The sequence below is a fragment of the Hippocampus guttulatus genome, chromosome 1, assembly GCF_054856545.1.
Source record: "Hippocampus guttulatus isolate MCC_2025c chromosome 1, RoL_Hgut_1.0, whole genome shotgun sequence".
NCBI lineage: Eukaryota > Metazoa > Chordata > Actinopteri > Syngnathiformes > Syngnathidae > Hippocampus > Hippocampus guttulatus.
Genome location: NC_141261.1, coordinates 15,521,595 through 15,548,801, shown reverse-complemented (window position 1 = coordinate 15,548,801; position 27,207 = coordinate 15,521,595). Strand labels below are relative to the sequence as shown.

At 46.2% G+C, this 27,207-nt stretch overlaps 1 protein-coding gene across 1 annotated transcript; it reads right to left on the bottom strand.

Annotated features, from left to right (window-relative positions):
* Positions 1–975: 975 nt before the first annotated feature.
* LOC147210620 (arf-GAP with coiled-coil, ANK repeat and PH domain-containing protein 3-like) lies at positions 976–26,853 on the bottom strand. The gene is made up of 25 exons (XM_086113766.1): positions 26,698–26,853; positions 17,418–17,475; positions 16,379–16,498; positions 16,035–16,088; positions 13,878–13,936; positions 12,756–12,939; positions 12,366–12,410; positions 12,185–12,280; positions 11,569–11,643; positions 11,139–11,150; positions 10,868–10,980; positions 10,751–10,802; positions 10,568–10,668; positions 10,263–10,374; positions 9,319–9,527; positions 8,123–8,192; positions 7,278–7,375; positions 6,951–7,168; positions 5,530–5,619; positions 4,938–5,015; positions 4,628–4,842; positions 3,718–3,827; positions 3,373–3,483; positions 2,593–2,654; positions 976–1,230 (listed from the first exon to the last, which is right to left on the bottom strand). The coding sequence occupies exons 1-25, from the start codon at positions 26,742–26,744 to the stop codon at positions 1,124–1,126; spliced, it is 2,496 nt and encodes an 831-aa protein (XP_085969892.1). The 5' UTR covers positions 26,745–26,853; the 3' UTR covers positions 976–1,123.
* Positions 26,854–27,207: the final 354 nt, after the last annotated feature.

The window sequence follows — 27,207 nt, the reverse complement described above, 5'->3', positions numbered from 1 at the left end:
ATGCCGGTGAAATGTACTGACGGAAGCGCGGTTAAAATAAGTTAGGTGTATTTAAAACAAATACATAATGTTAGAAATCCGTCTGCTGTTCTCCGGACTGTGTACAGTCCACGTACATAAACGTGACGATGTGAGTGAGTTTGTGTGGGTGAGTGTACGTGTATGTGCGTGTGCGGTTGAAAAAGAGAATGCCTGTGTAGTGTTGTTGGAGGCGATCAAGCGGGGGGGGGGGGGGGGGGGGGGGGGCGTGTTGTGGTGGACACGGCGGGATCCCTTCACCGTCCTCCACTTCCCCCAGGTCCATACCTGTCAACCTTTCGGAGCGCCAACCTGTATAAACTACCAAAAAAATCCTTATAACATACCAAAGCATTTTATATGTCAAAATAACGACAGAAAAAAACCACGAAAGTTTCAATTATATTTATTGTAGATCTCCATAATACAATGTCTGGTTAATGTCTAATCATCATTCTACTTAGTGGCATTACTGTGTTCAGAGTAGGGATGTGAATCTCAGCACTGAGGACGATTCGATGAATTTTCTGGCGACACGATGCGATACGTTTCACCGTCTTCACGATGTGAAACGACGCGATACACATTTAGTTCAAATCAATGCGATCCGATACGATACAATGCAATTTGTTGCGATATTGTGCAATTAAACATGATGCAAATAAGCAAAGAAAAAAGTTTAAAAAAAGATGGAATTCAGTATGGTATTGCAAAAAGGATACCACTTGCTGTAGTGTAAACACAAACAGACTACTCTCACTGAGTGTCTTATATGAAATATCCATCTCCACAGGACAGAAAAAAAATGCAATTTAAACAATGTGGCAGTCACAGCCTCAAAGCTGCTGTGTGTATTGTAGCGTACACAGACCACTCTCACTGAGTGTCTCAAAATGAAATGTCCAAAAGAGTCATCCATATATACCGGTAGTTTTTCCTTGCGCGTTCACAAAAAAAAAAAAAAAAAAAAAAGATCCATCCGAGGATAAGACCTGCAAATCCTTGTGGACAAAAGAAAGCACGAAGCAAAAAGTATGTGTAATAAAAACAAGAATAAGAGAAAAACAGGAGAAAAACCGGGTAGAACGGTGGTGCCCTGGCTTGGCTACCTGAAGGAGTGTCTGAAGTGCACGCTCCTCCTCTTCAGCTTCTCGGGATTGTGGGACGCCATGTGCGAGAATTCTCGGAAGATGTCCAGGTACGTGGCGTCTCCTGAGGAAGAACCACAGCCGAGGATGAGGATGCAAACACCGGATGGGGCGGCGGAGCGGAATGTTAATGAGCACCAAAGCCTTTTCTCGGCGCCGAACGGTAGTCACGGCAACGACTCGGTTCGACCACACTGTATCTTTTGTGTCACCTCTGTGTTCTCAGGCTCAATTAAAAAACAAACAATGAACCTCTCCGACTGTCTGAATGTGGGAGAGAGAAGAGTTTCCTTTCATTGTATTCCTGTCAGCATAGTCCACACACTGTTTCCTGTCGCCACGGTCAAATGAGGACATTTTACTTCCCAAATCCAAATAAAAGGGATACATGAGAGGGGCCCTACAATGTCAAAAGGAAGCGTTTCCAGGCACCCTCTGACCGCTGGATGACTTCTGTTGAGTATGCATGATTATTCTTAGGCCGAGTTTTTGGTCCAGTCACTGTTTAGAGATTCTCTTCAAAGAAGTATGTTTTGGGGGACCTGTGCAAACCCGCTGTCCTACAAAAGTACACACAGAATTTAATCCATTCTGTGACAGCTGTAACTCAAAACACGAGTGTCTCAAATCATCCTTCCCCACTGACATGAATGGAGATGGCATTAATGCGTGCCTAGACCCCCCCCCCCAAAAAAAAAATCTTTAAAAAAAAAAACAATTCAATATCGCACTCCATAAAACCATGCATGAGTGATTACCAAACGAAATGTATAGAATTACACAGTATGGAACTAATGAGTTTTTGCAATTTTTTATTTATTTTTTGCTTTCGTTCAATGGGAATTGTGCTACTTTGTCTGGTCTGCATGTTTTGGCCACCTGGGTCAGTATAGAAAAGACATACAGGTATACGTGAAGATAGTCACCGCTCCTCAGTAAGCTGCAGTAATATTACTCATTCTTTACTGAGGATAAAGAATATATGCATGTGAATATTATCTGTTTGGTCACGGAGGGGCAGAAGGAGCAGCATGAGGGCTTGCTCGGAATACATTTTTGAAATTAGGGCAATAACTTAAAAAAAAAAAGAAGACATGTTTCATTTCACTCTTGATGGGTGGAAATGCACTCCAGCGACACATTTAAAATAAAAAAATTTGAAAGCCAAATTTCCACAATATGCCCGCTTTAAGATAATCGGGAAATGAAATTGGGGGGTGGGGGGAGTGCCAATTTGTGGGAAATGTGGAAGTGAAGCAATATCGTGGAAAGAGAAGTTCAGAACTCTCAACATTTTCCAAATGATCCTGATAACCTCGCAGCCCCTCCACACGCTCTAGCCTGACCTCAGCACCACAGCACCATGCGATAGTTGAGCACATCAAGTTGTGAATGGCTGGCTTGAAATGCCGCTCAGTGCTTTGACCTGCTTGGGTGAAGCCTCCTTCCGATGCGCGCATCTCCTCGTTCATCCTGGTCAGACGCAACCTGAGCAGGAGCAGCAGCAACAAAAACAGCAGTTGATTTAACATGAAAGGCACAACTGAAATGAAATGCAAACTTTTTGTGCTCGAGGGATGCGTTTGAGTTTTAAAAAGGACAAAGGGGCCAAAAACAAAGCGCGCAAGTAAAATAGGTCATTTGAAGCTTCAATTACCGGTCAACAGCTAATTTTAATCAGAGATGGCTTAATGTGTCCCTCAAGTATGATTAAAAAAGACGTCTTACCTTTTTTTTCAAGCACATCAGGTTTTTGAGGGGTTTTTTTGTTTTTTTTTTTTAATTTTAAATGCAAAAGCATGTGCAATACCAATAATACCCTGCATTGTAATTTATAGCTATGTTGTTTCCCAAAAAATTTCCACCTGTTGCTGAAGCTAATCCTTAATTCATAAATATTAGTATGCTGTATTACATATATTATTGTTATTAAAACTTGATGTGGTAGAGAAAAAAAACGGGAAATTTGGAATCAGCTGGAAAAAAAAATCATTTCACTTACCACTCCGACTAAAAAATGTAGTGAACATTTGTTGACCAGTGTTCAAATAACTTATGTACATACTGATTAATCAACTAATTGTTGAATAAAAGAAATGGAAATCCGGTTTGGGGCTATTCACTATTCATTCCATCTCTCCCAAATCTTGCAAGAAGGGTTGGCTGTAAAACAAAACAAAACAAAGCCAAAAAAAATAAAACGTACAGTGTGACAATGTCGGCATTGGCTTGCTGCACTGCGATGCTCAACGGGTCGTGGCCATCCTCATCGCCGTCGTTCTGGGCGGCGCCTCGTTTTAGGAATAAACACACCTGCCTGAAAGCACACAGGCAAGCTGAGGTGAAGGATACCCATTTTTCCACCACCCCCCCCAAAAAAACAACAACTTGGTGCTCATTCAGCGCCAGTGCTGCGCTTAGCTGGTGCTTCACAAGTTCTTAGGAAGAACGTGTTTGGTTTTCCACAGGCAAAGAGCCAAGTAGAAGTGATGGTGTTCCGCTAGCAAGGCATTCCGCCTCGCTAGCAGGCTAGCGTTGAATTTGGACTCACCCTGTGTGGCCCAGATAGGTGGCGTGATGCAGGGGGCCCCGCCCTCTCGCATCTCTTTGATTGACATCAGCGGCGTTTTGGAGCAGGAACTCACAGGCCAGCAAGGAACCCTTCAAACAATGGTTGACAGACCTTTACAAAGATTTACAGAAACCAGACTAAATACACCGAACCGCCGCCAGTCGGTATTGGCAGCATTAAACCCTGAGCAACAACACCCCGAGAGAAAATATATCAATGATTTTATTTTTTCCCCATGATTTTAGGAAAAAAAGGTTTTGAAATGAAAGAAAAAAATGTATTGCATTTACAAATTTAACCCTTTTCTTCTTTGGAAAATGATTAATTATACATGAAATGACTGCTATATGTTCACTGAACACCAAAATAGATGTTTTTTCAAATATTCAATGCTTTAATCCTAATTTATGATGAGGGCCAAATTTGACCCTTTGGGATTTAAGGGTAGCATTTGAGTAGCAGAATTTATAGGGGTCAAATTTGACCCCGTGGGTTCTCCAGGGTTAAAACAAAAAGAATGATTCCGTCCAATGGTTTTGGACTTTTAATGAACAAAAACAAAACAACATTCCCATGATTTGTGGGGGGATCATTAAAGGAAATGTTTTTCCATCATTTAAATCCCAAATTCAAATGTATACCATAACTTGTAAACAAACCATTTCTACTTCAATACAAATCATAGTTTAACACAAATAGAATAATTTCCCCCATCATTGAGATTCACTTTAGAAATGATTCATTAGTAATGTTTTTTTGAAAATCTTTTCTTTTTTTGCTACTCCCAATTTCCGCCCATTCCTTGTGGGAAACGTTTACATTTTGTTTTTGTCGTCTTTTGGTTCTGGTGGCGAACCCGCAAGCGCTCGGCGTTGCAGTGAGTACGCACCCCAATCACAGCCTGGATGAGGGGCGTCTTCTCTTGGTCCTCCTTATTAACCATGTTGACATCGGCGCCGTGCGCCAGCGCTTCGGCCATGACGGTGATGTTGCGCGCTTTGGCCGCTCTGTACAGGAGTGCCCCGGGGTGGAGGTGCCTGCTGTCCTCCGGGTCCGACGTGTCATGATCGGCCTCGCCGCTCGAGGCCTCGGATGCCTCACACTCTGAGGGAAAACAAACATCCAGGAGTTATTGATGAGTCAAATCAAGTCACAAGCGTCCAGTGTTGAAGTCGCTGTGATTTCAGTCAAGGACGCACCTTCCTCCGTCACGCTGTCCACCACCAGAAAGTCGGTGCTTCCATCGGTGCTGCCTAAACCGCTGTCGCTGCTGAGGCCTGGCGGACCAAGAAATGCCACAACATGGACGAGTTAGAGCACAGCGGGCGCTTTTCAGCCACGCGCTCTTCCAACAGCAACGTGGAAGTACTCGAAAGGAGACAAAGGATGTAAAAGGGACTTTTTAAAAGCGCGCGTGCCACTGCCGTGTGCCCTTTTGAAGCGGACTACACAGAAGTCCAAGTCAAATCACGTCAAAGCCAAAAGGTAAGCAGAGCTGCAATGTTACGGCCTGCACAGATTTGTGTTCACGAAACACATTCGCTTCTGATCACTGGCACACACCGGACCCTTTGGGCAAAGTTGTGAATGTGAGATTGGGGGATATTTCTGCTGCATGCACCACATACATGGATCTGCGCATCAGTTGCGCACAATATGGCAGCTCAGTGATAAAGTGCTCCCGAAATGAAACTTTATGGGCGTTTACTTGAGTTTTTCCACACGTGTGGCGAGAAGGAGCCGGCACTCCATCTCAACGCTCGAGCTCGGCCATCGGTGTACGTGACTTACTTCCAGGTCCAGATCCTGCGTGGAAGTAGGAGAAAAGGGAATCCAGCTCAGCGGGACAAAACAAGGACTCTCGTCTCGACTTGGCAGCAGCTGAAAAGGAGTCAATAACAGATGAGATGTCAGTGTTCGAACACAGGAATGAGTTGTAAGTAGGGGGGGAGGGGCGATTTGGGCTTTTACGAATCGAAAAAAAATGACAATGACAAGTTTTCGTCAGTGTTAAGTCTTTTGCATTCCTGCTGCGGCGTGATGGGCTTTCAAATGACACGAGGCGGCCATGTCCTAATTTCGAGTGGCGTGCCGTTAGTGTCGTCCCGCCACGTACAGGACGCGGACGGCAGCGAGATCTACTTGTTTGGTTACATCTGTTGCTTGCTGTTTAAATATGACATGTTTGTATTTTGTTGGAAGCGATGCTAACACGTGTGTGTGTTCAAGAACGAGTTCACGATTACCGGAACGTCGATGCTATTTTCCGCTAGCTCGTCCGTGGCCTTTCACACGCTATCTTAGCATTAAGCTCGTTGAGCGATGTTCAATTGTTTGACTTTGGTTTGGTCTGCAGTAAACTTGACTTGGGAGTGAAAAACGGCTTGAAGCAAGCACACCGAGCGAGCTTCTTATCGACTGTTCTGCCCAGCGCCCACAGTAAACGTTTCGGGCCATTTCATTAATAGTAATTGTGTTTAGAATACAGTATTCATTTAGTTATCGTGGGTAGCAGACGCCGTGTTTCATCAGACAAGTCGTTACAGAAAGCCTGACCGTGGTCGTTGAAAGTGTTCCTCCTGAGTTATATTCCTTTCGTTTCACCTTCGAAAGCAATGGCTATAAGTCCGATTTAGAAATGTGTTTCGGAGATCGTTTTCCCTCAATTGTTGTCATTGAAACTCGCTAGCTCAGAGTACTGCTAACGACGTAGCGACTATGCTAAATCAGTGCTAACAAGCTAATTAGCGTGCGAAAGTATTGCGAAAACGCATTGTTTATTGTTGTTTGTCACACTTTGAGCTGCATTTATGTCTGTTGTTTGACACTAGACGATTTCGTTGTATTTATGTATAAGAAGTGAATGCGTGTTTTAAATCTGTACATTTCTCTTTCACTCTACATTTCATTGAGCTGATGTCACAGTTGTACACTGTACGCCGTCAAGAAGACCGCAATAAAGGAGCAAGACGCTCAGTTTCCTGGCTCATGAATAAATGAGTTTGGCTTGCTGTTGACCTGGGTTAACATACCCGGAGTATCTAACACGTAGCGACGAGTACATTGACTGTTCTCATTTTATGTGTGGCGAAGGAATATTTGAAACAGTGTTTTTATCGTGGCAAATGTGGGAGGTGTAAAATGGCCCTGACAAATTTGCCCGATGGCTGGGAGGACACGGCGCTAAGACAGCGATGATGATGGGCAGGAACCTGAAGAGGGGCTGGCTGGCGAGGCGCTCCGAAGCTCCTCTCTGTTCCACTGCCGTGTCTTTGGTACCGCGGCAGCGCTGTTGTGCCTGCGACACTTCTGGACGGGCCGGCGCCGGGTCGACTTCCTGTCGCCGTTGAGGAGACTGGGCTCGGCGATCAGCTTCTTCACAAACTTTTTCTCCGCATATTTGGCCTTAATCCAGGCCTCCTTCTCCTGCCTTGCAAGACCGGCGTGGCTTTTAGTGGGCTTTGAATTGCTTTTGCTTTCATTCGCAATGTCTAACACGGCGCCAGTCTAACCCTGCATTTCGAAGTACATCCTCCTACCTGCAACTGGACGCCGTGGCTTTCCTTACACCTTGCCCTTCATGATAGGAGCCCTCGTAGATGTGCTTGACGACACCATTGCCCAGCTCGCACATCAGCTGCGAAGCAAAAAATAGCAAACGTCAACCTTCGTCGTGACGCCCTCCTTTTTTTGTTCCTTTCCCATGACGCGGAACGACATTTTCTTTTGCTTTTGGCTCGGTTGTTTTAACCCTACAGCAGAGTTAGGAGTCCACCTTGCACGTTTAAAAGTAAAAATACATGAATAAATAAACACAAATAAATAAATGACAGAGATGCTGACAATTCATTTTCTCTGCGCAGCATACACAGTCTACGGCAGGGGTGTCAAACTCATTCTTGTCGCGGGCCACTCTGGAGTTACGTCTTGCCTCGGAGGGCCGTCGACAGTGAAACCGAATAAATGTTTCACCATCATGTCGTATTATTACTTGTACACACACACAAAAAAAAAAGATGACTCACTAGTTTTAAAATCAGTCAAGTATTTGTACAATTATTGCTCACGTGAATATAATCAGTAACAAAATTATTGCAAAATGTCACCGTTATTTATTACATATGATAATTTGAGATTTTGGTACATATTTAAGCAAGGATAAAGGAAGTTGACACGGATGATTTGCTTTGGTGGGCCACATAAAATGACGTGGCGGGCCAGATCTGGCCCCCGGGCCTTGACTTTGACACATGCGGTCTACGATATATCGACACATAAGCACCCCTGCATATGTGCTGTATATACATGCGCAGATCCATTTGTGCGTGCCGAGTCAAATGTCGGGCTTTCCCTTGACAGTCATGCTGGCCACTCAGTGTTTCACCTTCAATAACTCGGGTTCCCACGAATCCAGCGTGAGCGATCGCACTTTGGAGCAGTGAACACCGAGACTCCTGGAACCAGACACAATGCGGCAATTCAGCGAGACAAGATGGTGTCGGCAACAATGGACGGATGTTCGTCAATCGCTTGGAAAATAGACACTCGGCACGACACCGAAGCTAATGTCATGCTAATTCTCCCAAGTTCCACGCACGCCGCGGCCGGTATCCCGGCAACGGGGGACGCCGCCTTGTCTCGTGTGTGACTCGGAGGACGCAGCGTGAATATTCAGCAGCCGGCCAGAAATTTCAAAGGGGAAATGTTCCTCCGCAGTGCCAGCTCAACCGTCGAGTGTGAAATGAAACGTCCAAGTGATTACTTTGGTGATCTGACCATTTCTGAAAATGTGTCTGTTAGCGAGCCCTTCAAATCGAGTTTCTCCGCCCATGACGTGGTACATAGTAGAGTGACGGCCTGCCATTTGTAAGCCTTACGTCATAGCCAAAAGACAAGTAGAGCTGCGGTGTTGTTTGACGCACACGTTAGTGTTGGCTCAACCTGTCTTGCCACCGGCTCAGCATTCTGCGGAGTGATTTGAGGGGCCGGCTCCCTGCACGACACAGATCAGCCCCTAAAAAGGAGCCGATTTCACCATGGCAAGAAATATGCCTTTGCAAGGCCTCCGCCGAACCACCGGCAGAGACCATTATCCACAAATGGAGAAAACTGGGAACAGTGGCAAACATTCCCAAGAGTGCTCATCCAGGAGCTTGCAAAAGATCCTCGAAAAACGTCCGGAGAACTCCAGACCTCCAAAAAGAACACAAAGGCTTGTCTCGCATTTGCCAAAAGACAACCTGATGATCCTCAAGGCTTTTGGAAAAACATTCTGTGGCCTGATGAGTCAAAAATGTCACTTTTTCAAAGGTGTTACATCTGCGGTCAAAATGGCAGTGTTTGATATATAGAGCATCGGGCCAACAGTGAAGCGTGGTGGTGGCAGTGTGATGGTCTGGGGCTGCTTTGCTACCCCTTACTCTGGATATTATATTTATGATCTATATCTGACTGTATATCTTGATTATGGTTGTATTTTTACAAAAGCGTCCCAAAGACATGGTACTAAGATGCCGTGCAATGGTTTTAACTGTGAAAAATCATTTTAAAAACACCATTCGGAATGTATGTGAAAAAGACCTGTGGATGCCGGAGCACTCGATGCACAGCAGGATCCCCAAATTGATCGACGCCCAACGAGGGTCGGCCTGACCGCAGTCGCAGCACTGCTGATTGCCGGGCAGGCACAGGATCCTCTGCAGGATGCCATCGCCACGGCCGCCGCGCTCTCGCGACTCGCCGGCCGACTCGACGCTGCTGGTGGATGGCGAGGCCGCTTTGTCCAGATGCTATATGACACACACAAATAAAAGTCAACTATGCGGTACATTTATTTTGAGAGTCGTGCTTTTATTGTACGTCCACACGTTTGAACGCTAGAACGACTGAGCTAGCAAGCAAGAGCTATGACTTTCGTGGGCAGTGTTGCCATATTAGCAACATTTTGCTCTACTGTATTTAGTAACTTTTCAGACCCCTCAAGCAACTAGTTTCCCCCCCCCCCAAAAGAGAAATGACAACAGTGGTCCTAATTTTACCAACATTCTTATTTCCCGCCCGGTGGAAGAAAGACGGCCAAGAAGAATTGCCCTAATTAGAAATATTTTTTTAAAAAACGGTAAGTAAATCTACAGTTTCATATACTGTACATCTTGTCGGTGATCACCGTGTCATTTTACATGACTGTCAATATTTGACTTTCCACTTAACTGATTATTTGGCAGATTTTTTTTCTTTATTTTTCAAGTATTGTTTGTTTGTTTTGTGCCATCCCCGGAGCTCAAAATTACACTTCAATCTTTCCTCCCATTTTGCATGGGAAACGAATTCTGCAGATCCATCAGTGTTTTGTTTTGTTTTGTTTTGTTTTTTTTGGGGGGGAATCATTTTTAAGGTTGAAATTTTTTTTTTTCATTGGGCGTCACTTATTAGCAGAGTTTAGCTATTGGCTCGGTCCCTATTCCCTGCGAATAGCGGGCAGTCCACTGTGCTGTAAATGGAGGGATGCAAAGGGTGTGACTGGCCTCGCTGCGGAGGCTGTCGGGACTTTCCCTGAAGGCCGAGGCAACGCTGGCTTGGACCGCCTGAATCCAAGCTCGTCTCAGCTTCTCGGACTCGGCCTGCAGCATGCAGCTCCTGATGGGAAGGGGGGGGGGGGGGGGGGGGGAGTACACGAGCAAGAGGAAGGTGGGACGCGACATGGGTGACTTGGTCTCCTGGTTCTCAGAGGGCAGCAGCATTTCGGGCAGTCAATTCTAACCATGCGGTGCTGATACGGTGATACGCGCATACAGAAACCCGAGATCTCCTAGTGAATGAAAAGCCCTACTTGGTCGGGGAGACCACCTCGAAGCAGAAGCGCCTCTCGATGTCCTCGCAATGTTTGACGGAACACAGACGGAGGTCATCGACCACCACCGTCAGAGAGTCCTGGCCACAGACAAACCAAAAAGGCCTGCTTAGATAGACTCAGCCATGCTTGTCAGGGTTGAGCATTTCCAGACGCTCCTACCTTGAGCTTCTTCTGATAAACCAGCCGGCTGCTCTGGATGGAGAACCAGCGCCTACGAGGCACGAAGGCAACGTTAGACCAGCTCCGGATGGGGGACACCGGAGTCTTTTGCCGCACCTGTTCCACGTCTTGAAGGCGTTGCCGGCCCTCTTGAACAAGTATCCTTCCATCACTACGCCGTTGGGAGAGTCCACATTGAACTCCGCCCTCGAGTCGTCGTAAGCCAAATCCTGAGGAGCAAGCATCTCGCGTGAAGCGCCAGCGGCAAAGGCCGAGGATGTCCTCGCGTTGTCAAGAATTCCCTCCCAGCCAATCGGCAGGATTCTTCCCTCTCGCATGGATTTTAGTTGAAGTTTTGGGGCGACAGAGTAACACCGGATGGACTCACCCGCATGAGCGTCTGAGAGAAGAGAAACGGGAAAATCAAACGTTCCCTTTGGCAGCGGCATTTGAGGAAAGCAGACTTTTCTACTCGTATTCCGTACACCGCCGACTAAGTGAATTGAGAATTCTACAGGGAGCTCGTGCAGCAAAGCATGCACTCAAGAAACGTCATCTTTTTCTTCTCGAAACTCGGACAGCGGCATCTTAACTCGTTCAGTTCTGGACCGAGTCTGAAAAGACGTTAAAAAACGTCTTTGGGAGTTAAGAGACTCGGGAGGGCCGAATTTTCGGATATCAACGTCATAAACAATTGTGACAATTTGTCCGGTTCACTCGCTCAACGGCTTGCGCTCGAAAGCGGCGACTTTCCGGTCGCTCGATGAAAAGACGCGAAAGGGATGCGGCACGGCGCTCGTCCGCATGGACCGACTCACCCGCTGCTGGATGGTTGCGTGTTTGTGCTCCAGCTCTCTCTTCTCCCTGGCCGAGTCGATCGCCAGCTGATCCAGCTGAAAGGACGACAATGCTACTTTATGAGTCAAAAGCCAAATTTGTGGTTTGTACGAGTGGCACCGAAATCAGCCTGTTGCGAGTGAGTCGTTGCCCACCCCGCCCCCTGCTGCCCAAGTCTCATCACATACATCTTTCATTCCCATGTGAAGAAGAAGAAAAAAAAAGTGAGCAGAGACACTCAAAGCACGGACTCTAGCGTATTGTCGCCACCCTACGGTGTGTCGTGTCCGTTACGGGTGCTATTTCCATATCCAAACACATCCACGGGACGCATTGCGTTATAGGACGCAGGCGTGGTCAAACGTAGGCTAGCGTCCAAAAATACAACCAGCATGCACGCGCGCTCATCAAAGTCACACAACAGCATTCGCAGATTTTGGAACACAAGGCGACTCGCTTTGTCAGGCGGGGCGCCCCGTCCGCTTTGGAGTAAAAAAGGAAGACTTTGAAGTCGCGAAAAGACGCTATTTTCACCGACAGGGGCGGCGCTTCATCGAACGGGCCGAATATCAAGACAGTCGGGCTGCCTTGGCTCACCTCGGCTGCCAACTTCTTCACGTAGGGGTCCGCCTCTTCCAGGCGCCTGTAGCCCTGTTGGAACAAGGAGTACTGGGCGCGCATGAAGGACAGCATCTGGAAGGGGCGGCCGCACGTTAGCGTCTACGTGTATTTATTTATCTGCGCTCACGTCCGTGTGGAATCGAAAAACAAGACTCACCGCATCCAGGATCTCAAATTTCTTCTTGGCCTGGAAGACATTGATCTGCGGGGAGAAGACAGACGCGGCATCCGCCATCAGCATTCGCAGAGACCCTTGGCGACTTTGACCTCGATCGGGGGTGGCCAAACGTTTTCATTGGAGAATGAAAGGGCCGCTTTTAAATTCCTTTTTTTTTTTTTTTTTTTTAACGAGTTCAAAAGGCAATTCCATTTGGTTCGTATCGTCTCGTTCAGTTCATCAGCTTTCAGCTTTCTGTTCAAGGCGTGAGGGGCAAATAGTTGAGGCTCTTCGGGGCCGGTGGCCGACAGGCTTCGATCCGGCACGCGCACCCGCCTCCCTTCGGAAGCCGACTTGAAAGACGAGAGAAAGAGACGCTCAAGTCCCCACCTGCAGAACGTAGTCCAGGGCCAGGTGACGGAAGCGCTTTCGGGCGACGCCGAGCGCGCAAGTGGCTTCCTCCACCTCGTGAGCTTTGGTCCTGGGCGCCTGCGCATTCTTCACCTGCGCCATCTCCACGTCCTCGCGCACGCGCTCAAAGAGTTTCCTGGTCTCCTTGAACTTGCGCACGTCCCTAAAGGAATCGGCCACACCCGAGTTAAAAGTGATTGGAGTTTGCAAACTCTCAAATCTCGTCGACTTTTGGAGTTTTTTTCACTTCAATTCAAAGTTAAATTTGTCAGGTAACAGACAAGTTTGAGCCTTCCGTTGTCTTGACGAGCCCTTCTCAAATTTGCCCCACTGCGATGTAACACTTTCATTTTCATATCACCCCCCCGAGTTTCTTTGCCCATGACTTGCCGGGCAGGCTGAGCGAAGATTATCAAGCCACAAAAGGTTGACACCGTCTAAAATGTAAAGATGTCAAAGCCAAAGGGGACCCAGAGCTGTCGTATGTCGGTTGACCTGAAAACACACTTTGACACTTGCGTCGATATCACTCTTTTCTAAAAAGAAATGTGACCGTTTAACTCAAAAGCAGACTTTCTTTACTTCTAAAAAAAAATACTGACTTCGTGCAATAGGACTTTTTTTCTTCTTTTTTTCAAAATTTTCTTTCAAAGAAAGAAAAAACGTAATCCTTCACAATGGGCTTAATTTCAATATTGGAGTTTCTATCTAACTGGGCCGCTTGTAGGGGGAGGCTTGAGGACGTGGTGCCTCCGCCAGGGAAAACGCAAATGAAGCTTTGACCCTTCCCTTCGGATTCTTGATTGCGTGAGAACAAGCTCGTCATGGTAACCAAAGCCCATCAGCCCCGCAGGGAAGGGGGGGCGAGGGGAGCGCTGGCACATCTGCATGACACGGACCACCCCCCCCCTTCAAAACGAGCGATTTCAAACGGCTTTCTTTGCCGATGTCAAACGCGCGGTCATTCTCGATCCATTGTTTGAATTTGACCGACGAATGTCAGCAAGCACCTCGGAACTTTAAAAAAATTTTTTTTTTACAAACACAACGTAGAACGTCGACATAAATGCAAGTGTAGCGGCTCGCGCATCACGTACTCACTCTTTGACAAAGTGCTGCAGCTGTTGCTTGACTGAATGCTGAGCTTGATCGAAAAGCATCTGACAGAAACGACAAAAAAAAAAAGAACTGTCAGAACCGCATCCATTCGAGATCGTTAAACTTTGAAATGAATGCATAAGAGCAGTTATTCGAGCGCGTCTTTTCAGATGGATTACGGATAACCTGGAGCCTATCCCATCGGAATTTGGGGAGGGGGGGGCGTGAGAGGGTTACGCTCTTGACTGGTCGCCGGCCAATGTCAGGGCACATAAAGGCAAACAATGTCAATCACAGGGTTGATACAGACAAATACTGTAATGGACTGGTCGCAAGTCAACGGCACGCGCTCATACCGGCATCAATTAAATTGGGTTCAAATCAAAAATATCCATCCAACACTCAATGTCCCAGTGTGGGAGAAAAAAAAAGCCTCCACTCAAATACATAAATGCGACATGTACTTATTTTGATGATGACCTGAAAGAAAACAAACTGTTGCTGTCCTGTGTGAAAATACATATGTCCATATTTATTTTGATTTAAAAAAAAAAAAAAATTATGTTCATGGTGTGTCCGCCGTTTCACGAATGTAAAAAATGTTAACGTTATTGCGCTGGAAATGTAAACGGGGTTTGTTGAAAAGAGGTTCAGCTGTACTATTTCCATGGAGCTTGAATCAGGTTCGTGCTTCGTGTTGAAAAAATATCAAGCTAACCCCTTGAGGGGGCGGAGCTAAACTTTGAATGACATCCTTTATTGTGTATTTGATCTGTCAGTGAGGTTGAATTTTTTTTTATTAGGGCTGCAAAAAAAAAAAAAAAGATTTGACGCCCAACCTCCCGGCCATATTTATTCTGGATACCATTTCAAATGAACCTGAACGAAATTTGCCAACTCCTGCTTCCAAAGCAAATCCCACGTAAGGTACTCATTGACCAAAAGAGAGCGATGGAGTGCACTTTCACATGCACATGAATGTCAGTTGGCGGCAATGAATGGAGGAGGAATGCCCCCCCCCCCCCTCGACACACAATAACGGCGCCTTTTCTTGGATGCTTGCAATCCAAGAGGCTTCCATTTCACACGGGCAAGCGCCCGCTCGGAGATTCCTGCAGCATTCCCGCTAAATAGGTCAACCGGGCGGGTAGGGTGGGGGAGGGAAGGACGTGCCGGAAGAGGCCGGACCTTTGGTCAACTGTGGGCCTCCAATCCAGACCGCATTCCCTATGGGGTCCGATCCAACTGTCAAGGCCGCTTTTAAAAATAGGCGGAAGGTGACTTGCAAGTGACCCGAGCTTGAAAATCATCACGAATTTACGCTTGTCCCGCAGCAGAAGTGACCGCGGCGGGGCTAGCGCAAAGAAACCTGCGGCCACGATGCGACCGCGTGCGGCCAAAAGTCAACCACAACTGACTCGGCCTTGGGAGAGAAAAAAGAAAATAAAAAGCCCGGCCAGAGGCTGCTGAATAAAAAATAAATAAAAATTAAATGATGTGGAAAACAATTGTAAATAGCACTGCAACCTTATCCATATTTGTATTTATATTGCACTTAATTTAACGGTGTTTGTTTTTTTTTTCTTCTTTCTTCTTTCTACCCACAATCTTGCTGCTGTAGACTTTAAATTTGCCCAGTGTGGGACAAATAAAGGATATCTTATATCCTGACTCAAGATGGCTCGGAGATATGGCCTTAAAATAATACTCCCCCCTCCCCCACCCTAAATCTGACTTTGCATTGTAATGAATTCAATTCAAAACAAGTTCTGCTCGGTGCTTCAATGATTTGCCTTCCTTTCTCCTGACACCAAACAAGCTTTGAAACTTTTTTTTTTTCAGCACTGACTTGAATCAGGAACTGGGAGGTGAAGAGCAAAATTCTCCATGTCTGTCATAACCCGCTCACACTTTGTCCCACTTCCAAAAAGAGCGACCTCTTTGCATGCCCAATTTGATCGAAGCAGAAAACGGGATTGGCCCGTCGGTGTCTAAACGATATTTCCCGTTTGATGGAATTTGATGAAAGGGCGCCCCGGATATGATACGGAGACACCATGAATGCACACTAAGGCTGCGTTGATGAGGCGGCTGCTTATTTTGGGGAAAAAAATAAATAGTTCGAGACAGAAAAAGTTGAGCGATTGTCGTGGTGCTTACGATGTGGAAGTTGATGATTTCCTGAAGACTTTGGCCACACTTTTCCAGGAACTCCTGCCAAGAACGCAAAGCAAAGAGGAAGTGGAGGCGAAAAAAATGATGACGGGAAGATCGAAAAACGCATACACTCAACACACGGACTTGATATTGTTTTTTTTGGGGATCTTTGCAGTGTTACGGTTGTGACGACGTTTGTTTTTGCCTTTGAGGACGAATACCGCACACTTATGATGTCAAAATGACTTTTGAATTTTAGGAGACAAATAATTGTGTGTCTGGGGGCGGGCTTAAAACAACATCCAAACCAAAGAAAACAACGTCAATTCGATTCCGCCGAATCTCACCGAGATCATTTCGTCTTTCTCGCACTGCTGCGACAGGTCCCGGATGCCGCCGATGAAAAGTTTGCTGGCGCCGACATACGCCTTGCCGGCGTCGATCATGCCGCCGCAGAGCTTCACCAACTGCGTGGACAAAAAAAGGCCCACGTGGCATGAACGTTGGTCGGGAATGAGCTCTTTGAAAGGTCCTGACAAATTCTTCAAATGACCCCGAAATGGACACAAATGGGAACTTGCTGGCTCCTTGAGACTTGTTTTATTTTTTTTCGGGGGGGGGGGGGGGGGGGGCTGAATCTTTTAAGGCGTCCGGTTGAGGGTTCAGTGTTTTCAGGCCAGTTTTCAATGAGCCTCAAATGGCCGCTTTTACCCAAAATGGCAGGCTTCTCATCTTTTAGGGCGTGGCTTCTTGACACCTTTTGCGAGTCCCCCTCATGTCTTCCAAATGTCCGACACACCCTCAGAGGGGGGGGGATTTTGATGACGTTTGGTTCGACTGACCTTGTGGAGTCGACTCTTTGGAGTTTCCTGCCTGATGCCGAGTCATCAAACTTGGCCAGCACGCTCCACCCGGAGGCGATGATGAAAAGGCTCAATTTGAGATCACCAATCTGTTGACCGTTTGCGGTCACATTTGGCAGCGAGCGGACAACAACAACGACAACTCGGAGCAGATCCTCAGACGTTGCCGCTTCTGTTCCGGCGTGCTTTTTCGAGACTTTTTTTTTTGCCCAGCCAATTTATGGTTGGGGAAATGATGTGATCTGGCGACTGATTTTTTTTCAAGATGACTTCAGAGTTTTTGTATTTCAAAGGGGAGTCATCAAACGCTCCGGCCTTGGTCAGTGACAAAATCTCAACATTTTCCTCACTGCACACCAGCTATGGAGATGGTTGAAACTTTTTGGCCATCAGAGTCGTTAGACGGCCCTCGTTAGATTTTCCGTGTGAGAACTTTTGTCACGGCCCTCCGGCAATCTGAAAGGGGATCGTTCCCCCAGAAGCCGCGGCGTTAGCGTCGTGCAGCGCGGAGCGGGGCTCTTACCTTGTCCAGTTTTGCCTCAATCTCCACCACCTCTGTCTCCACTTCCTCAATATTCGCCCTGAAACACAAAATCCAGACGAGCCGTCCATAAATCGCTGCTTAGATTCATCCATTTTTTTTTTCCATCACGGGAGAGTTAGTCGCGACTAAAGCAAAATACTCTGTTGCAGTACACGTGATGGTGTTCAGCACAAATTCTGAAAAATAATTTGATTACAAGACCGCGGCGGCGACAGCGACCCGGCAGGCTCGCGCGAGCGGGCGTGTTCACAAAGATCCCCAAAAGCGGGTGCTGAATTGCGTCTTCGGTCAAATTGACTGCACGCACGATTGGCGGTGAAAGTTCATCATTGTCACGTTGCGAGGTGGTGGTGGAGCCAAAAAAAGCAGGCAGGAGGGAGGAGCAGGGTGCACTTGACGAATTGGATTAAACATAGAGAGAAAACGAAATCCAAAACCAACAAAGTCCAAAGTATCAAACAAAAATCATGACTGAAGATAAAACATAACAGCAACCAAAACCTAATGACCAACAGGAGTGCAGCTGCAGGAGGAGCCCTACAGTGCCACCTGTTGGTCACAAACCCAATCATGACGACCATGAGGAAGGTCAAATCTCACATTGCAACGCGCCGGATCAAGTCGTCCACCAACTGAGAGGACAGGATCGGGATTTTTTCACAACTGCGATGATGTTGTCAATTTGTCCTGAACGGACGAAATGGACGCAATTTTTTGGAGTCAATGCGTGAAAGTTGTTCATCCACATGCGCCACATTGCGGGACAGCTGCTAGCACAAAACAAAAAATTGGATGCGCGTGGTGCCCCCAAGGCCCATTGTCACGGCAACCGTGGCGACCCGAGCCAGCAGAGGTCCCTGACGGGCTCGTGGGTTGCCCAAGAGGCGAGCGTGAGCGCGCACCCAGACAGCGCGGTGGTCGGTCGACAATCGTTTTGGCCCAAATTACAGCGATGGCAAACAATCGTTTTCTGCATGATTAGCGTACACGCGATTTCCTCCCAAGGTTGGATCTGAGAGTACGAGCAGGCCACAGAGCACCTCATACGTCCAATACGAGCCCATGATTCCCATCTCGTAAATGAGAACATTCTTCCTCGGGAACACTCTGATCAAAATGAGCGCAACGTGGCATTTCTCCCACTGGCGGGATTCCAAAGTCGACAGAAAGAGTGGAATCTTGGCTGCAATTGAGGGATATCAATCAGCTTTGTTTCACAAAAACAATGACCCCCCCCCCCCCCCCGAGAGATTTGAAAGGAGAAATATGATGCATCCCCGCCACAATTCAAAGGTGTCTTCCTAAAATGCCTTCGGCATGCTTTGCTCCAAATACCCCAAGAATCAACAATCACAGCCGTGATTGCATGCGCTGCCCCGTGCCCCCGCGTGGCTTTTCTCCGGGTGCTCCGCTTTCCTCCCGCATGCCCAAAACATGCGCGGCAGGTGAATGGAAAACTCTAAATGATCCCGAGGTGTGATTGTGAGCGCGAATGGTTGTTGGTCTCCGTGCGCCCCGCGATCGGCCGGCCACTGCCCGAAGACGGCATAGGCTCCCCCCACCCCCTCCCGCGGCCCTCGTTAGGATAAGCGGATCAGATAACGGAGGGCTCTTTCTTGCTGAAGATCGGCGGGCTGGATCTTCGCCCGCTTCCAGTCTCCGGACGGTCGCAGCGGCCAGCAGCTTGCTTGCATGGGCAGAAGCGGCGCCCGGAAGCGAGTGGCCAAGACAATCAAAGTACTTTCATGGCCCATCGAAATCAAGTACGCCGTGCTCATCGTGTCGCGACGCCAATCTGTTGTTCAAGCGGCTAATTTGATCAGACGCCTCCAATTCGACGAACTTCAAGGACAGCCCCAGAGAAATTGAAATCCCATTCGCACGTCGTGGCTTGAAAGTGTGAGAAAAGAGATGGGGGAAAGGAAAGTGAGAAAAAAATGAGAAAAGAGAACGGAGAATTCGAGACGATGAAGTTAGAGAGAGAGGTGAAAGAAGGAGAAGCATTAGGAGACGAGCGAGAGGGGCAAAAAAAAAAAGGAAAGAAAGGAGGAGAGCCAAAAGGAAGAATTTGGAAGAACGGAAAGCCGAGAAGGGAGAGAAATGGAGAAATAATGAGGGGGGAAAAAATGTGACGCCAATGAGAAAAGAATGAAAGAAGGGAGAGGGGACGAAGAAACCAACGAGCGAGAAAGAGACGCAGAGAAAAGAACAAAGGGCGAGCGATAAAAGGGAGGTGGCAGCGAGTAGAAAGAGAGAAGAACGAGAAAAGAGACAAAAATATGAGCGAGAAAAGAAAAAGTCGCCATGAAGCTCAACATGGAGTACAACATGGAGTGCTACAAAAATAAAAACAAAGTACAAAGACCAATATCAAAACAAGGTCAACAAAAAGTTCCAATCTCTGAATGTGTATATTTATAAGCTTTTAACTATTTACAGTAAAACAACGTAAGTAAGCTTTGAATACCACACAACAAATTATAAGTTAAAATTTGTAAAAGAAAAAAGCAGCACCCAGGTAAAAGTTTTAACTTGTCTTTCGCAAAGATTGGCATGAAGAAAAACCAAGTGCCTCAGCTTTGAGGGGTTGATCCTGTTTCTCCTCTCTGTTAATATTTGCCCTGTTTTGGAGAAGATTCTCTCTGAGGGGACAGATGTTGCGACAACACACAGCCAACACAAAATGGCTGAAAATCACTTGCAATCATTTTACCCAGTTCCTCGTCAATTGTGTTCTGTTTTGCTGGTTTTCTTCTCTAAACTGCAGCGTGTGTGTGTGTAAAACCCTCCCCTTCCTCTTCTTGTTTCTTTCTGACTTTCGGGTTGAGTGAACGCTGGCGCGTTTTGGCTGCCGCTGCTCAACCCGTATTGTTTTGTGTTTTTTGTTATTGTAAAGTGTCCTTGGGTGTCTTGAAAGGCGCTTATAAATAAAATCTATTATTATTATTATTATTATCATGGCCGCAGCGTGCGAGACGTGATCGTGCTTGCGATCGCTCTGCGAGTCCCGCCCAGTCCTGGGCCAAGAAACTCAACGTAGGCAACTGGCCCCCCCGCTGTGACATCACAGCGGGACAGAAGGCCAACGGACTTCACTTCACTTCCAGAGTCGCAGGATTGACTTGCTTCGTTCATTTGGGTCACCGAGACGGGCAATTTTGGTCGGCCTCCTTGACACCGTTCGACCCGTTTCGGAACGGGGCTGAAAGTTCCTGAGCGGAGGAGCCGCCACTCCGGTCTACTTCCAATCCCGTCGCGTCAACGCGGCAAAGCCCGCAGACGCAGCGCCCTTGATTTACGGCCAGCGTCTGAGAATTTTGGGGAAGAAATAGCTGAATTCTCCCCGGCGAAGCCTTTTCGCCGGCGGAGCGACATAGCAGACGTGTCAAGCGCACCAGCGCCGCTTTTCCCCGTCGGCCAACTGTTCGCCGAGGCGGAACGGCTTCAATCACTGTGACGCTGCACCCCCCACCCCACCCCCACCCCCACCACTAATTTTTACACATGGTTTCTTCATTTATGTCATGAAACCATTGGTCGATTGTAAGAAATCCAATCAAACTATGACTGGTATAACAATTTTAAGCTGTCCATTTGACATTTATTTGATGAACTCATGATCATACAAGAAATGAATTATTTACGGTACGGTAACATTTGGAAATAAGCATGAATTACTAATATTAAAATAAACGACATTCTCTGATTGATTGAGTTCGCATTCTTTTTTAAAAATGGGTTCAGTAAATGTCTATATATGATACATGCATATATGATATATATTTTGATTGATTCTTCATTTGTCTTTATTTTATAATAATAATACATTTGATTTGAAGGCGCTTTTCGTCGCGCTCAAAGACGCTTTACAAGAGCTCAAAACACAGGATAAAAATGCGCACTTCAAACAAGCATACCCTCATTTACAAAATGCACATTTAGATGAGCAAAAAAGCAAAAACGGGTAAAAAAGGTGTTCAAAGCATTGCGGAACAGATGAGTTTTAAGAGTAGAGCCTTCCGGAGGGTGGGGGCGGCGACAGAGAAGGCTCGGTTCCCCCCCAGGTTTTGAGCTTGGTCGCGGGGATGGCGAGGAGCTTTGTGTTTGAGGAGCGGAGATTGCGGGAAGGGGCGCATCGCTAAAGAAGCTGCCCACCTTCAAACCTCACTTGTTAGTCTTTGGCATTCCACTCAGCATGACTTCGATTTGTTCTTGCTTTCACTGTTTGGTGCTTTCTACCGTCTTTATGACCCATTTGTTTTGACTTTTTATTGTATTTGTTAAATTGGCTGTTTGAAAGTGCTCGAGAAATACAGTTGAGTGGAGTTGAGAAGGTCGGAAAGGTAAGAGGGGGCCCGATTGTGAAGGCCTTTAGAGGTGAGTAGGAGCAGTTTAAATTGAATATGCTGGGGAATTTTACATACAGTATGTCATTCGCAGGTCATTTTTATAATGAAATGAATGATAAATTCTGTCAATAAAGAGTGGAATCATATGACATGATTAAACCAAAAAAAAAAAAAAAAAATCACTATTTTACATATTCAGCCCACCCTCCAAGTTTATGAATGACTTCACGCATTGGCCCATTTTCAAATCCAATTATGGGCCCGGAGCACATGTTTGCCTCGCTTTGCTTGAGAACATCAAGTCATTCATTTTGGTGCGGAACCAGAAACGGACCATAAAACGCTGATTGGTGATCTTCTATTGTAAAGCCGCGTCGCCGCTTTTTAGCTTTTAGCTCGTGACCGGGGACAAGATGTTGGGGAAAAAGGGAGTCGGCGTCCTCAACGTCCTCCCCTCACATCGACCTCTGCTCGCTGACGCATTTCCCGGCCCGGGCCGTAACCGGCTATCTGCCCTCGCGCAGGCGAGGACGGATAGGAAGTGGGCAGGAGGGAGAGACGGAGAGAGCGAGGGGGGGGGGGGGAGTGGAACAAATGGAAAGCAGATGCACGGACACGGGATAAGAGCCGCCGCCGAGAGCCGTCATTTTCCCCGCCGGAGGAGATGCCTTTCCAGGACAACCAAACGCGAAAGTCTTCAAAAGTCAGAAGCAGCTGCTGGCTTGCTTTTATCTACTCAGTACGCCAATTTTTATTTGAGATTTTTATTTTTTTTGATGATTTATGATGATTTTGAAGTCATCATAAAATATGAACAAATTGATTGATTCATTCATTTCATTCAATTAAATATCCCGGGGATCAGCAGTCGGGCGCCGCCATTTTTTGGGGGGAGCGTCACGTCACTCTCACGAGAGCGCAATTTCACAAGACGGTGACATGGATTCGGCGAGGCTGTCTTCTTATCTACTGTATTTTCCACACTAAAAGGCGCACTGGATTATGAGGCACACCTTCAATGAATGGCCTATTTTGTCATTTTTTTCATATATTGGACGCACTGGATTATAAAACGCAATTTACGATGCATCCACTAGATGGTGCAACAGTCGCTCCTTCCATTCGACTCGAGAGGCGTTCATGACCGCCTCCGGAAAACGTAAATTAACGATTACTTCAATGAAACGACGAAAATTGAAAAGAATGCATCAAAACAGAAAATCACCAAATTAATTCTATTTATTTTGGCATTTCCTTGAGCGTAGCTCCAACGGAACGATCAGATGTCAGTCATTTGTCGGAGACTGGACTGTCACACAAGTGTTTGTTATTTATTCCTTTGTTGTGTACTGTATTCACAAACGAGGAAATTACAAAATAGCCATCTTGCGGTCCATAATGACCATACACAAGGTGCACCGGATTTTAAGGTGCGCTCTGAGCTGTTAAGAGAATGGAAGACTTTTCGGTGCGCCTTATAATGCGGAAAATACGTTATTATTGTCTTTGTAAGTATTTACGAACGAAATCAGACAGCGTTAGTAAATACCCCAACACGAGACCTCAGAACTTTTCATTCTTATTCCTCAAACGCAATATTAATCAGAGAACCGTCTTTTGACCCGTGCTGGCAACCACGGCATAGTATCGCGTTAACTTTTGGAGGGGTTAGCTGTCCTGGAAAAGAAAATGTCCGACTTTTTGCACAACAATATGACACCCGTGACCGATCAAGTGACCACTGAATACTTTTGGCCATTTAGTGCTCTTCAAGGAGGTGCAGAAGAGTGAGTGTCTGTGATGTGAAATGGCTGTTGGTCAAGAGCAAACACAAACACGGCAGCATCCAATCAGCAGTGATGGTTTCTTTCCACACATGTGGATCGAAGAAAAATAAGTCAACGTTTGAGACCAACAACACTCCATTCACAAATTCCAAATTCACAAAGGATAAAAGGATTCGAGCATACGCAACATCCACTTTGAGCACACGGGCGGTGCTGTCAAATGAGCCGCTGCTCACTCCACACCCGAGCGGACAGCGCAGACAAAATACAAGTACCGTATTTTCACGACTATAAGGCGCCATTAAAAGTCTTAAATTTTCTCCAAAATGGACAGGACGCCTTATGATGCAGAGCGTCTTGTGTATGCGCTGAGTTCCAAAACCTGACTGACAGCCGACACGCTGTTTATATAGAGAAAAGGCGGAAGTGACTGTGGACAGGCATGCGGCAAATATATTAAATAAATTCTATAAAGAGACACGCCTACGAAGCTCAGTTCAAACTTCAAGCCATCGGTTATGCTTTTGGCATGCGTGCCCATCTCACAGCAGCGGTGAAAAACCAAGTCAAGCAAATGAACTCTGAGCTTGCCGTTATTCCCGGAGGCTTGACTAAAGAACTCCAACCGATGGACATCGGCATCAACCGGGCGTTCAAAGTAAAGTTGCGAACTGCATGGGAACAATGAATGATCGATGGCAAACACAACTTTACAAAAAGTGAGAGGTAGCGCCGGGCGAGTTACGCCACAATTTGCGAATGGATTGTGGCTGCTTGGACGAACGTGTCTGCTCGCACTGTTGTTCGAGTTTTTGGCAAAGCCGGCATCATTTCTGTGGAGCCACATGGTAATGACAGTGACTGACAACGAGAGGGAACACGGCGTTTTTGATGGATTACCGGTACTTGCACAATTGTTCAATTCTGATACAGAGGATGAGGACTTTGATGGATTTCTGGGTGATGATTGATCGAAAAACGTGAGTACATTGTACAATGGCTAAATAAAATACAACGGAACTCAGTTTTGCTTCCGTTGCCTTTTTAAAAACGTGTTTTTAGCTTGTATCTGTATGTCTTGGCATGCTACCGTATGCTTCAAGCTAACGTGTTTTTAGCGTGCGTGCATGAATGCCGTATGTTTAAGCTGGCGTATGTTTTACCACTTTAAAATTGAGCCCAATAATACAGTGCATTTTGTCTATGTGTAAAATACAGAAATAGCACCCATTAATGAGACTGCGCCCAACCATACGGTGCGCCGAATGGTCGTGAAAATACGGTACCCCTTGCGAAGATTCATTCAGTTTTCTGCTGAGCCTCATAAGGTCAGTAGAAGAATGAAGTGTACGTTCCCGTGCGGAAGCAAATAGAGAGAATATATCGCCTAGAGAAGAGCCCAAATAAGCATCTTCACTTGAGTTCAATGAGCGGAGGGAATGAGTGCCATAAATGCAGCCGTTTCTGCGGCGCAACCCCCGTCGCGCCGTTGTTTGTTTGTCGACCGACTGTCACCATCGCTGGGAACTGATGACAGGCGCTAACGGCTAGCTGCGGAAAACAGCATTTCTCGTCTGTGCATTTTTTTTCCCCCCAAATATCCTCTGCGACTATTAATACGAAGCAGCCAATCTAGGTACAAATTTGTTTTTATGGCTAAATTTAGTTTGTGTGGCTTTTAATCAAGCTCATTTTCTTGTGCATAAACTACAGGACGCAAAGACGAGGCTTTCTTTCATTGCGAGGAGTAATACATACTGTATTGCTGAGGTGTGGTTTAGCTTTTGTCCAACCCAGAAGTGTCCAGAAAGTGACCACCGTGGTCCAAAGCAAAGCCTCCCTCTTACTTCCTGATAGGCGGCTACGATAGCTCTTCGAAATGTGGACAAGCTTGCACAGGGGGCGCTTTCGTCCTTGCGCACTACACTTTGACAAAACAGCAAGAAAACTAAGTGTCGTGTGTGAAAAAGCATTCTTTTGGAAAATGTGAAACCCATCATACTTGAAGAAGTCTACGCACCACTGGTAGAATCAGTCCCTACGTACAGTTCTGTTGTATTTAACTTTTACGTTCAGTACAGTGACTTTTAATCTTTAAGAACTGTTTGTTTCAAATATTTATTTTGGTGGGGGGTTTTTTAAACCTTGTTTTCATGTGCAATACATTTTAACCTAATCACTATTTAAGTCCATGTTTTAGTTTTACTAAATTGTCAGCCTTACGCCATAATTACCGAGTTCTTTTGTAATTTACTGTCACACTAACTAACTGTACATAATGTTACAGTGACCTACAACAATATTAATTATTCTTTACTGATGCCACACTTCCCACAAGTCAGGCGAGTGAATCACGACTGTATCAGCAACACGACAGGCAGAAAAAAGAACTGCTATCACAATAAATGGTAGAAGGGACATCACTTCCTTTAATTTGTGAATAAATTGATAGGAGATCATGACTTCAGAGCAGGTGTCAGTTCAGAATTGATGGATGTGTCGTGTCTTCTCCTCTTGATGGTCAATGTGTTTTTCAAGTATAATTGAGTAAGATTTGAATCAACATTTTGGGGGGAATGAGTCTGTTGAGTTCTACCTTGTAATCATAAAACAAAACATTTTGTTTTATCACAGACATACAGTATAGCAGCAATTATTCTCTGAATGTGTCTCAATTGACACTTTAAACGATATCAACCATCGAGATGAAGAGAAAAGCAACCGGCGACGTCACTTTGGTTTGTAATTTTGATTCAGGCTAAAATGTATTTAGCATTCAAATGACATTTAGGTGACCTTATTTAAGTGTTAAGTACTGTATTTATGATCTGGAACAAGGTTGTGCCAAACACGGCAAACTATGTGATATGCCAAAGAAAAGATCTCATAGAAAGTGATACCTGTACATTATTTCAAGGGTGAGCTGAATGAATTACAGTCTAGGATGGCTTATTTTTTTCCTGCAAACGACAACTGAAGTTTAAAATTGTCGCTGCCCAAATTCTCCCCCAATTCTGAAATGCCCAGCATATACTATTTGTGATACTTCGGTTTTGTTTCAAGGCGACATCATTGCGCTTCCAAGACATCAACTCAGCGGACAACCGTAAACGCATCACTCACCTGAAGCGGGGCGAATCTTTGACACACTCTTCGAAATCCACCGTCATTTTGGTGTCCCAACAGACTGTTCACAAGGCCCGGGGCATGCCCGGTGCTCCGTTCGGCTCGTGGGCGTCTTTTGGCGGTCTTCCGTTCGAGCCACTTCCCTCCCGGCGACTGAAGTTCGAGGAGCAAATAAACCACACACCCGCTCACCATGGGGCGTTCAATGTCTTCCGGTCGAGCGGTGACATTTTAATCACCGGAGATGCACACGAAACTACATGATGCCAGAAATGTTGATTATACTATGTCTGACCACAAATATTTACCAACACGTTATATAATCTGATGAAATAAACCAGTATCTTTATCCATATATTATCTACATCTCGAAACTCGTGCGATATTCGTGCCGGCTGCTCTTAAAACTATATTTTACGGGTAAACATGAATGCACCACACCAATTTACCGCCCCTCCGTTTGGGATTGATTGAATGGCGACGTCACACTGGAGAGAGAGAGAGGGG

Coding starts and splice junctions, on each gene's coding strand:
- LOC147210620 (XM_086113766.1), bottom strand. CDS start 26,744: ATGACGGTGGATTTCGAAGAGTGTGTCAAAGATTCGCCCCGCTTCAG. Junction 17,476..26,697: donor AAAGATTCGCCCCGCTTCAG/GTGAGTGATGCG, acceptor TTTGTGTTTCAG/GGCGAATATTGAGGAAGTGG. Junction 1,231..2,592: donor AGGAGGCTTCACCCAAGCAG/GTCAAAGCACTG, acceptor GTTCTTCCTCAG/GAGACGCCACGTACCTGGAC.